At 40.8% G+C, this 9,925-nt stretch overlaps 2 protein-coding genes across 7 annotated transcripts; one reads left to right on the top strand and one right to left on the bottom strand.

Moving 5' to 3' along the window:
• The first annotated feature begins 447 nt into the window (after window positions 1–447).
• Window positions 448–3,328, top strand: LOC143510200 (putative E3 ubiquitin-protein ligase TRIML1). Of its 4 annotated transcripts, none has more exons than XM_076999302.1 (7): window positions 448–702; window positions 797–892; window positions 1,028–1,255; window positions 1,380–1,417; window positions 2,350–2,492; window positions 2,663–3,018; window positions 3,167–3,328. In XM_076999302.1, the coding sequence occupies exons 1-7, from the start codon at window positions 508–510 to the stop codon at window positions 3,311–3,313; spliced, it is 1,203 nt and encodes a 400-aa protein (XP_076855417.1). In that variant the 5' UTR covers window positions 448–507; the 3' UTR covers window positions 3,314–3,328. The 4 variants fall into 4 exon arrangements, with proteins under 4 accessions (XP_076855417.1, XP_076855415.1, XP_076855418.1 ...); XM_076999303.1 differs by having other exon boundaries at window positions 454–702; window positions 3,117–3,304; XM_076999300.1 differs by having other exon boundaries at window positions 453–702; window positions 2,663–3,304.
• Window positions 3,329–3,365: 37 nt separating this feature from the next.
• Window positions 3,366–9,614, bottom strand: casp7 (caspase 7, apoptosis-related cysteine peptidase). 3 transcript variants are annotated; one of them, XM_076999304.1, is made up of 7 exons: window positions 9,386–9,614; window positions 8,656–8,799; window positions 6,651–6,802; window positions 6,266–6,394; window positions 5,540–5,715; window positions 5,248–5,386; window positions 3,366–5,145 (listed from the first exon to the last, which is right to left on the bottom strand). In XM_076999304.1, the coding sequence occupies exons 2-7, from the start codon at window positions 8,793–8,795 to the stop codon at window positions 4,919–4,921; spliced, it is 963 nt and encodes a 320-aa protein (XP_076855419.1). In that variant the 5' UTR covers window positions 8,796–8,799; window positions 9,386–9,614; the 3' UTR covers window positions 3,366–4,918. The 3 variants fall into 3 exon arrangements, with proteins under 3 accessions (XP_076855419.1, XP_076855420.1, XP_076855421.1); XM_076999305.1 differs by lacking the exon at window positions 9,386–9,614 and adding an exon at window positions 8,897–9,078; XM_076999306.1 differs by lacking the exons at window positions 8,656–8,799; window positions 9,386–9,614 and adding an exon at window positions 7,697–7,901.
• Between the last annotated feature and the right edge of the window lie 311 nt (window positions 9,615–9,925).

A 9,925-nucleotide genomic window follows, 5' to 3' on the forward strand; every position in this document is an offset into this window, starting at 1 on the left:
TTCCGCAGGTACGCTTTAGTCATCAGCTTCAAAGGGTTTACAAGCTACTAAACATATACCCAGGCTTACATTATTTGCCCAATTAGATGTAGTTCCTTGAAAACAAGGATCTAAACAGGAGTGTTCTTCTGTGAATCACCATGTACAGATATAAATACCCTCAAATGAGGGCTGACATTTAGTCACTTTAGCCTCAGTGTCTTTAAAGCCAACGTGCTGAAGTACAGAGCCAACATAATAAAAGAAGTTGCTGTCCAAATTCTTTCTGACAGCACTCCAGTTACCGTCTTCACTTAACAAACCATGGCATTTGTTCTCATGTGTGCCTGCACATGTGGGGCTGTTAAGACGAGTGGCAGATATAAATAGAGCTCTGTTTGGCTGGTGACCTCTGATGTGGACACACCAGTGTCATACCACAACACGGGTTCACTGCAGCTCCTTCTCTCCACAGATATAAGGAGGTGCATCTGGGTCTGTGCCTCCTGACCTCATTTATGGACCTCCATGGCACAACATGAATGCTTCCCAGGGCGCGGGGTCAGCAGGTGCCATGACAGACATCACACGTTCCAACGTTGGCATCTCAGCGGTGCAATATATAGGCCTGAGTCCTTCACTGGTGCAGTGGAGACAAGAAGAGGCCACGTGAGTGGAACGCTGACATTAAGAGCTAGTGCAGTCATGATGGCGCCATGTGAGGTGAGCACAACCGCTCAGCTGTGATTCAGGTCAAAATCTCCTACACCGAGTGAACAATTGTAACTCCTTGTTTCTGTTAATATGTCACATTTAGGAAACACCTATAAAACAACAAGGGAACCTTAAAAAGCACCTAAACATTCTTGCTTACCGAATGAAAAAACTGTCAGCAAAGAAAATGGACTTGAGGGTAAGTCATAAAATCTGTCCTAACTTTTGAAAAACAATGTTTTGTGTTCAGTAACTCTGCTATATGGTTTCAATGTTTTGTGTTCAGTAACTCTGCTATATGGTTTCAATGTTTTGGGTATACCCTTGCTTCCAGAAAAAGACAGCAGCACTGAAAGAAACGATAAAGACGAAGTATGATGACATTAAACGAGTGTTAGACGAAGATCTAAGAATCACACTAGGACAATTAGACATGGAAGAAGAGGCTATGGAGAGGAACATCGATGAGAACATAAAGAGCTGCTACCATTTATCTCAGGACCTGGACCAGCAGTTGACTGAGATCTCCATCCAGCTGGACAAGCAAGTCAACTATGACCAGGTACCAGTAAATCCTGAAAGGGCAGGATCGTTACTCATATTGCTCTGTTTTATTAAAATGTGACTCTTTGGTTTTTAATGGCTACTCATGCTACATGCTACTATTCAGCCAATCGTACACTCAGTTGTCTTTTTCCGTGCAGGTTTCAGAAACAGAAGAGAGGTACGTACAAGCTGGGTTGCTGATGTAGATTTTTTAGCCTTTTTTACTTAGATTTTTATTGGCATTTAATCAGAAACAATATACAATTAGTACATATCACATAAAATATAACAGAATGTATTCATTCTACAAAGACCATTTAAAAGGGTATGTGGTGTGTGACTAAGTTTTCACAGAAGCATCAGTAATACAGCTATTCTTAGTTGCCTCATTATTGGACATTCTTTCTTTATTTAATCTGGAAGTGCTTTCTTCAAGAAATATAGTGGTATGAAATAAGGAGGTGTGAAAATGCTGGAACCACACCCTTCTCCACTCTACTCTCCAACCTCCGTCCCATTAGTCTGTAACGATCGATTTAATTCAGCACTCTAGATTAATGTTCGATTTGAACCAATAATATTTTCAGAGCTGCACACCCCGCAAAGGTACAGTAAACTGGAAATAAGTGTTATCACTTAACAGAGAGAGGCATGGGTCAGATTGAATTTGAACAGCAATGAATTTCAATATCATTCATACAACACATTCCCAGAAATTTGTTATGGTTGGCCTTAACTTTGCTTAACTTTTAAAATAAATCACCTCACAGTGAGACACACAACCGAATTACGTGAGAATATGAAGTTAGGATTGACGTTAATAAAGATCCCTGCTTCAGTTAAATCAGACATCTTAAGAGACTTGGTGGACAAAAAGGAAGGCTTGGTGCGATCTGCTTCAGTTGAGATCCTGTAGCTCACCTGGTAGAACAGGTAGAACAAGATGCTTGCAACACGAAGAGCCTTGAGTCCAGTTCTCTAGGAGCACACAAAGTTATGACACATGCAAGTCTCCCTGGACAAGAATGTTGATTATTGGAAATGTATAATTTGAACTCAGTAGCCCTTGGTCACTTCTGTCTTTCTTCCCCTCTCCCCTTACACTGGCAGGATCATGGAGACTCTGAAGAGTACAGATCCAGAACTTGTCCAGATGGATGAGTTCAAGAATGAGCAGCTACTCAGCTTAACCATGAACCTACTGCTGTTCATCCGCTCGCAAGTCCCCATTACCAAAAAACTCTTCCAGACCTGTAAGCCTATCATGAATACTAACCCATCTTTACACTTTACAGCTATAATCTACTAACCCATCTTTACACTTTACAGCTATAATCTACTAACCCATCTTTACACTTTACAGCTATAATCGAGTTTTTTTATGTACACAGTAATGACAAGCTGCCTGGTCTCCCACCCTCAGATGCTCAGAAAGTGGTTTTGAACCCTGATTCTGCTCACCCAAAGCTCATAATTTCTCCTGCTGGAGACAGTGCCACATACACAGACACCTGGCAGGAAGTTTCGGAGAACCCCTCCCGCTTTGACACCACTCTAAACGTGATAAGCCAAGAGGGTTTCAAAGAAGGACGCAACTACTGGGAGGTGCAGGTCAGTGGGAAAACGTACTGGGAACTGGGGCTCACCTATCCCAGCATCCCCAGGAAGGGTAACGAGGAAGACTGCTGGCTGGGCCGTGGGCCTGAGTCCTGGTGTGTGGAGTTCTTCAATGGTGATTATACAGCATGGCACAATGGGGTGCCCCATGGCCTATCCCATGTAAGTGGGAGGAGCTTTGAGCGCATTGGGGTCTTCACCAGCTTTTACAGGGGTCTGGTGTGCTTCCTGGGGGCTGACACCATGACCCCGCTGTACAGTTTTTGTGCAGGTATGTTCACTGATGAACTTCACCTGGCCATCTGTCCAGGCCATGACAACCACGGGACCAACAGGAGATCACTGCGGATCTGTGACGCCTCCAGATCTGCTCCTGTTCTATGACTGGAGACCAGAGCAGATTAAACACCATGAACATCAGCACCAAATAAACTCATTACAAAACTGCCGTGTTTGAGCAATATGTGAATGAAGTATAATATGCTGATAAAATAATTACAGAGCACACATAGATATAATTGTGTTTTAATACAATGTAAGGTTTACAAAGGCATTTCTAATATGAAGCAATTTCAACAAAATTCAAGCCAAAATTTTTTTCCCAGTAGCAGATTTGTGATCTATTATTTCCAATCACAAACTTGTTACATGACAATACTATCTGCAGTGCATTACTGATATCGGTAAACAAGATGAATGGCCAAATAAGCAGAAATGAAGTGCTCTATGAAGAAATGAAAGTTATAAAGTGGACTGGAAGCCTAACTCAGCTGGTCTGAAGACTGTCGGAGAACTGCAGCATATCATCACAACTGCACAGCAATTTAGAAATAGGAATAGATGCAACTGACAGATGATGAATGGATAAACATGAAACAGTAATACATGGCTTTGGAGATCATAAATGGATAAAAATCAAAATATTAATGGGAGCATTAAATGACAAAGTTGCAGCCACTAGTGTGTCCCTTAAAAGGAACCCTAGATACAGCATTTATGGATACACATTTATGAGGAATGAAGAGATAGTCCAGCAGTTACAAACAATAATTAATAAAGTTTTTAGAATCAACTTTATCGACTATGTCAGTCCAAACTCATTTGATGTCCAACTCTGGACTGGTAATGCATGGCTATCAGATTACACAGCTGTAGTGCAAAGCTACAAGGCACTTTCCCAAACTTTGGAAGGTCTGGCATTTTTCAGATTAGTATTTGATCAGCAAAATAATTGTTAAGAAAGTTGGTTGGATAAAATTATAGCCCAATAGAACTGGTCTCTTGAATCCACCTCAAACCAGAAGGGGCATCCTTGATGGGTGGAGAAACAAAGGGCAGAAATAAAAAAGTGCATAAACTAATAAAAAATGTGATTTACTGTTTAACCCCAGTCTCTACACGCTTATTGGGTTTCACTAGTATCAAAAAGGGCACTGTTTAAAATTAAGATTCCTGCAAATTCTTTACTGCTCCAAAACTGAATGTACTCCTATGTCCCATTATAATAGTTACATTGTAATTAACCTATCATAAAATTTTACAATTTCATACTCAAGTGTCAAAAAAGGCAAAAGAAAATGAGGAAATATCTAAAAATACTGAAGTGCTCCTTCTTCCTCAAATTCCTTACCTAAAACGGCAGGAAACCTTTCAAGATGGTAAAATTACATGGACATGTTACACTGCCAGTGGATAAACTGATAAGGAATAACTGAAAAAGGCAAAGTTTAAGCACGAACACAAACATTAAGTTCTACTACAAAACACCCCCCCCCCCCCAAATAAGTACTTATCTAAAGAATGTTCTAAGTATGCAGCATGATATAAGAAAAGAACGTCTGTTACATACTAAGAAAATCGTTTACAGCTGTGTCTGGATCGTCCCTGAATATCCTTGAAATCATGTTGTTCAGTCCACCACTTGCACTGGCTCTGCAAAAGTGTGTGTGTGGCGTGTGTATGTGTTCACACACGCACACATATAAAAGTTGAAAGAATGTGGCCGTAATAAGGTTGTAAAGATACTAATGAAGATAGTAAAAATGTCAGAAATCATTTGACATTATTTGAAATAAAGCTCTTTGGTCAGCATAGAAACCACACAGGAGATCTGCTTTTTCTGACTATAGCGTGGGTCATCAGACCAGGACTCAAAGCTGGTTGCCACCATGTGGTTGACTCGTGTAAGAATCTGCATGATCTCCAGTTTCCTGCCACACTCATTTAGGATGCTACAGAGGGCCTGGATGAACCACGAACCCCGGCCCGGGTTCCGCCATGAGTAGTAACCTGCAAGGCAAAGACATGCAGACATGGGGTTTAAAACAGCTGATTTCTTAAGATTTGCCCTTGTCACAGGACATCTTATTTTCAAATAAGACCACACTTTACCTGGAACAGTAGAGTATGCAAACAAAAAGTCTGCCTCCACTGGGATCTTCTGCTTGGGACTTGCATCGGTCTCCATCGTGTCATTTGATGGTCCTGAGTCAGTCTGAATGCCGTCATCAAACTCGGAGCCTCGACAAGCCTGTTACATCAACGCATTAATATCCTCAACAGGTGTGTAAGAGAAAGCGGGCTGGGTAAGTAAATAAAGCGTGTGAACACACAAGAACGATGCGAGGCGGGCAGACACAATCTCACGCGAGTGCTCCTCTCTCTCAGGGTGATCATCTCTTACCTGGATGAAGAAGAGCTTGGGCTTCCCCACCAGGCTGGTGCACATGTCTCCTCTGAAGAGCGAGGTCACGTTCTTGATGGGCATCACCCCGTCTGTCCCGTAGATCTGTCCCTCGTCTCCGTGGCTCAGGAGGACGCAAGCGAAACAGGACCGGTCACTGTGATCCTCGTCCGAAACTGACACGTACAAAACACGACAGAGAGTGAGAGCACTTCAGACACCCTCCAGGTTCACCCCAACAACACTTTTCTCCGCATTCCCACTGCATGTCTATGAGTCAACAGTACTACTGGACCCTGGATGATGAAGTTACCCACTGTAGAAGAGAAACCCACTGCCCCACCCCATGGACTACACAGGGCCTTCACTTTATGACACTGCATATAAACCCATTACAATTTCTTTAACACTGTATTGTCAATAATTTACATTTACATTGTTTACAATGTAAACATTGCAACCGGTGTCATATTTTCTGCGTTTATCCCTATGTGTGCATGCAAATGAAAGAGGATGAAAAGAATAATGTGTTCTCCTCAGTTTAGTTCAAGGCCTTTTATTCCTATGAACCAGCACACAAAATGCACAATGGATTTTAAAGCGCTGTAATGACGCAACCAGTGGTTAACTCTTAGTAGTGCAACTGTGATGTACGTCTGCAGGCATGCAAACTCTCTCATAACACAGTAATGGTGTGTATACTTATTTTCTATTTGTGCAACTTACCTTGTTCCATCAATCGCATCATATTCAGACAGGTCAGGTCGTTGTAAATGGAAACCTCGAAACCCAGTTTTCTGAAGGAACTGTACAGCTCTGCTGCATCACGGTCCGTGCCGTTGCGTACGTTCATTCCTTATATGGGCAAAGGAAAAGCTATATCTAAAACCTACACCTTTACCAAATATTATAAACAGACACTACGCAAGATTTTCATCCTTTCAATAAAAACTAACAGATGTCTTACTCTCATAATTCTTAACCTTATAATTCTTTGTAACAACATGGTTCTACTTCTACAACAATAATGAAATACCAGATCATATTGATAATGAACACATAGGTTCTTGTCATCTTTAAAATGCAGGCAGGTTTTCTAAAGGTGTTCTACCTGTTCTTTCATCAAAATTCTTGTTGTTGACGATGACGCACTTGCCCACTTGTTTATGGTTCATCTTATACTGGAATGCTGGTGACGTGATCCTGTAATGGATTTCAGGGTCACCGTGCTTTTCCTCCTTACCGACATTCTGAGGCTTCTTACTAAGAACAAAAAAAAACAACAACATGCCTTGAATACAGCATAAAAGTATATTTGTGTATTAAATACACACAAAAAACACATAAAACTAGATTAATGCTGTACACCTTAAAGCTGACTGTCGACACCTAAAGTGTATGTATGTATGTATGTATGTATGTGTATTTATATATATTTAAAACATGGCTAAAACTTTATTTAACACGCATGTCATGTTACAAGGATGTATTAGAAAAAGGGAACAACACCTTTCCATGAAAAATGTATACAGATTCAGACTGATATTATGCTGAAAATATCTGAACATATGGAAAAAGGTATTTCTGTGATACAACTCCTCATTAACCCAATTCACAACAAACTTCTAGAGCAACTTCTAGAAAGTGCAAGAACAGAAGACAAACTGCACAAGCATTATTATTGTAACTTAGCAACAAACATTAAAAACAACAGCTAAAGGGCTTACAGCACAATGAAGCTGACAAACAAAGCAGAATCAAATATATGACCAGAAATATAAGCAAATATAACCTGCGGTCTTTTCTTTTTTGTAGTTTTTGACTTCACATTAAGAGTAAAAAAATTCAGTACATTGCCAAATTGGATATTCATTTTTTTACTTTCCTGAGGAACAAATTTCACCAGGTTTAATCCAGACTGGTAGGTCACAGTGGTTGATGAGCACACAAAATGTATTCCAGAAGAACCCAGTCATGGTGCAGTGCCTCTACAACAATAGACTCTTACGTGGTCTTACACAAACACACACACAAACAAACCTGTACTGTTACATACAAATGCTATGCAAACTGAAGCAAGAGGTTGCCAGTCCACCACGTCTTCTACAGCCCTTTGTACCAGTAGCTAGTCCTCAGACGAGTCAAGTGCTGTCCTACCTGGACTCCTCATTGACCTCTATGCCACACTGCATTGACATGCGTCGCTTCTCTCTCTAGCTCTGCCGATCCTGTCAAAAAGTGACCTCTCTGGGTAGATTGATGTGTGGTGAGGTGTGCGTTAGGATCCAAACATGTTCTATACTCTACAATGAGTGCAGTGGTGGCTGTGGTGGCCAGGGTCAGTGAACCTTCCCTGAGTCAGCAGCTCAACCGCTGCCCCCGGAGCTTTCTAAAGCCCTATTCAACCACTCTGGTGAGGTTGTTTCAGACGTCACTGACCCTCTGTTGACGGGGACAATTCAACTCAGACCTACAGACTAGCTCGTCCACACAGAGCCATGGAAACCAACACTAACACCATAGTATTAATCATAGGATGGCAGTTGTCTGGGTTGTATACCTAAGCATGTTTCATTTATCCCACCTAATAAACTTGGGATTATTTTTTACTTTTTATGAACAAAGTGCCATGGGTGAGAAGATATAAATTTTATATTATTTTCAAAAATCTAAATGAATTAAGCATTAAATCTGAGCAGTTATACATTTGAATTCAATCTAAACAAAGCTGAAAATGTAATGTTTTATTGTCATTGCCTTATTTGTATACATAACGTAAGAAGAGATTTTGGGTGGCTAAACACCATAGATTGTTTGTATACAGTCTATTCTAACTACAATGACTCTGGTGCCATCTGTTGGCCAAGAGAGATTGAAGAAAGTCATCTCCAGCAACCACACTAACTACTAGCGGCTTTTCTAGTTTCTGAAAATCATCACTGTGTTGAAATAATATCAATTACTATTTAACGATGCTTTAGTGGCTATACCCACAGCAATTTACTATTTAACGATGCTTTAGTGGCTATACCCACAGCAATGTGTGGCTAAAATAATGTATAAAAAAAAGAAAGGAATACAGTTGGTTCACCTTTTCTCCACAGAATGTTACTCACCGTCCAAAAATAAGGAATCTTCCTCTCCGATCAGGTTTGGCATCAGTCACATCCTCATCCTCCAACACACCTTCTTCATCCTCATCCTCCAACACACCTACTGCCACATCTGTGCTGGCACACAACACCTCCTCTTCCATGGTACTGCAGTACAGGGCAGGTCAGCCATCAGTTCAAGTACAATATACAAGAATATACAATGGTCTTCACGTATCTGTAAAACTAAAGGTGCATTCATTACGTTTAGCGTTTTTCAGTCGTGTCCGGACATGAACAACAGCTTTCGGTTAGGTCAACACTTTCACTTTTGGTGCATGACTTTGTATTTTTGTGGCCCAGAATCACACAGCTATTTCACAACTAGAAGAAAAGGTCGTTCAGCACTAGTTAAGACGGTTGAACCACACCTCAGTTCAGCTGATCACCCAGTTAACCAGATAACACAACTGTTCATCACATTCATGAATGAATGAAGGGCCAGACAGCTAAATATAACCAGTCTATTCTTCCATAACTAGAACCATAACTAAGTATATAGTGGTAGACAGCTATGTTTACTTATTTAGGTTAGGCTATGGTTAGCTAAGCTGTATATCTGTACTGTATACTGGCCGTATAGTTTAGTTCGTTATTTAGTTCGTTAACGTTTGCTGTATTGTTAGCATAGCTAACCTTGCTAAGTTACGTATGACTAAACGATAAGTTTGTTAAACGAACGAAAGTAACTTACTTATTTGTCACACAATGATCCGTGAAGACTTGCTACTTGTTAATGCTAGTTTGAGATAGATAGATAGCTGTCTAAAATGTTACCACACTAACTCTGTAAGGAGAAATAAAGACAAGTATTTTAAGGCGTACTAAAATATGAACTTCCTTCGTTTGTTAACTTTCATTCTCGTGCAGACCCTATACGCGCGGACTCTGACGGCTAGCACGGTATCACTTAAAGAGACAGGACAGTCTCACAGGTAGTACGGTATCACTTAAAGAGAGGACAGTCTCACAGGTAGCACGGTATCACTTAAAGAGACAGGACAGTCTCACAGGTAGTACGGTATCACTTACAGAGACAGAACAGTCTCACAGGTAGTACGGTATCACTTAGAGACAGGACAGTCTCACAGGTAGTACGGTATCACTTAAAGAGACAGGACAGTCTCACAGTATGGTATCATTTAAAGAGACAGAACAGTCTCACAGGTAGTACGGTATCATTTTAAGAGACAGAACAGTCTCACAGGTAGTACGGTATCACTTAAAGAGACAG

Source organism: Brachyhypopomus gauderio, chromosome 3 (genome assembly GCF_052324685.1).
Source record: "Brachyhypopomus gauderio isolate BG-103 chromosome 3, BGAUD_0.2, whole genome shotgun sequence".
Lineage (NCBI taxonomy): Eukaryota > Metazoa > Chordata > Actinopteri > Gymnotiformes > Hypopomidae > Brachyhypopomus > Brachyhypopomus gauderio.

Excerpts from the sequence above, each read along its gene's own strand:
- LOC143510200 (XM_076999300.1), top strand. The coding sequence starts at position 508 with ATGGCACAACATGAATGCTTCCCAGGGCGCGGGGTCAGCAGGTGCCAT. Across the intron at positions 1,256-1,379 it reads AGCAAGTCAACTATGACCAG|TTGTCTTTTTCCGTGCAGGT; the intron begins GTACCAGTAAAT and ends TCGTACACTCAG. Across the intron at positions 1,418-2,349 it reads GTTTCAGAAACAGAAGAGAG|GATCATGGAGACTCTGAAGA; the intron begins GTACGTACAAGC and ends TTACACTGGCAG.
- casp7 (XM_076999304.1), bottom strand. The coding sequence starts at position 8,795 with ATGGAAGAGGAGGTGTTGTGTGCCAGCACAGATGTGGCAGTAGGTGTG. Across the intron at positions 5,716-6,265 it reads GATGCGATTGATGGAACAAG|TTTCGGACGAGGATCACAGT; the intron begins GTAAGTTGCACA and ends TGTACGTGTCAG. Across the intron at positions 5,146-5,247 it reads TGCATACTCTACTGTTCCAG|GTTACTACTCATGGCGGAAC; the intron begins GTAAAGTGTGGT and ends TTTGCCTTGCAG.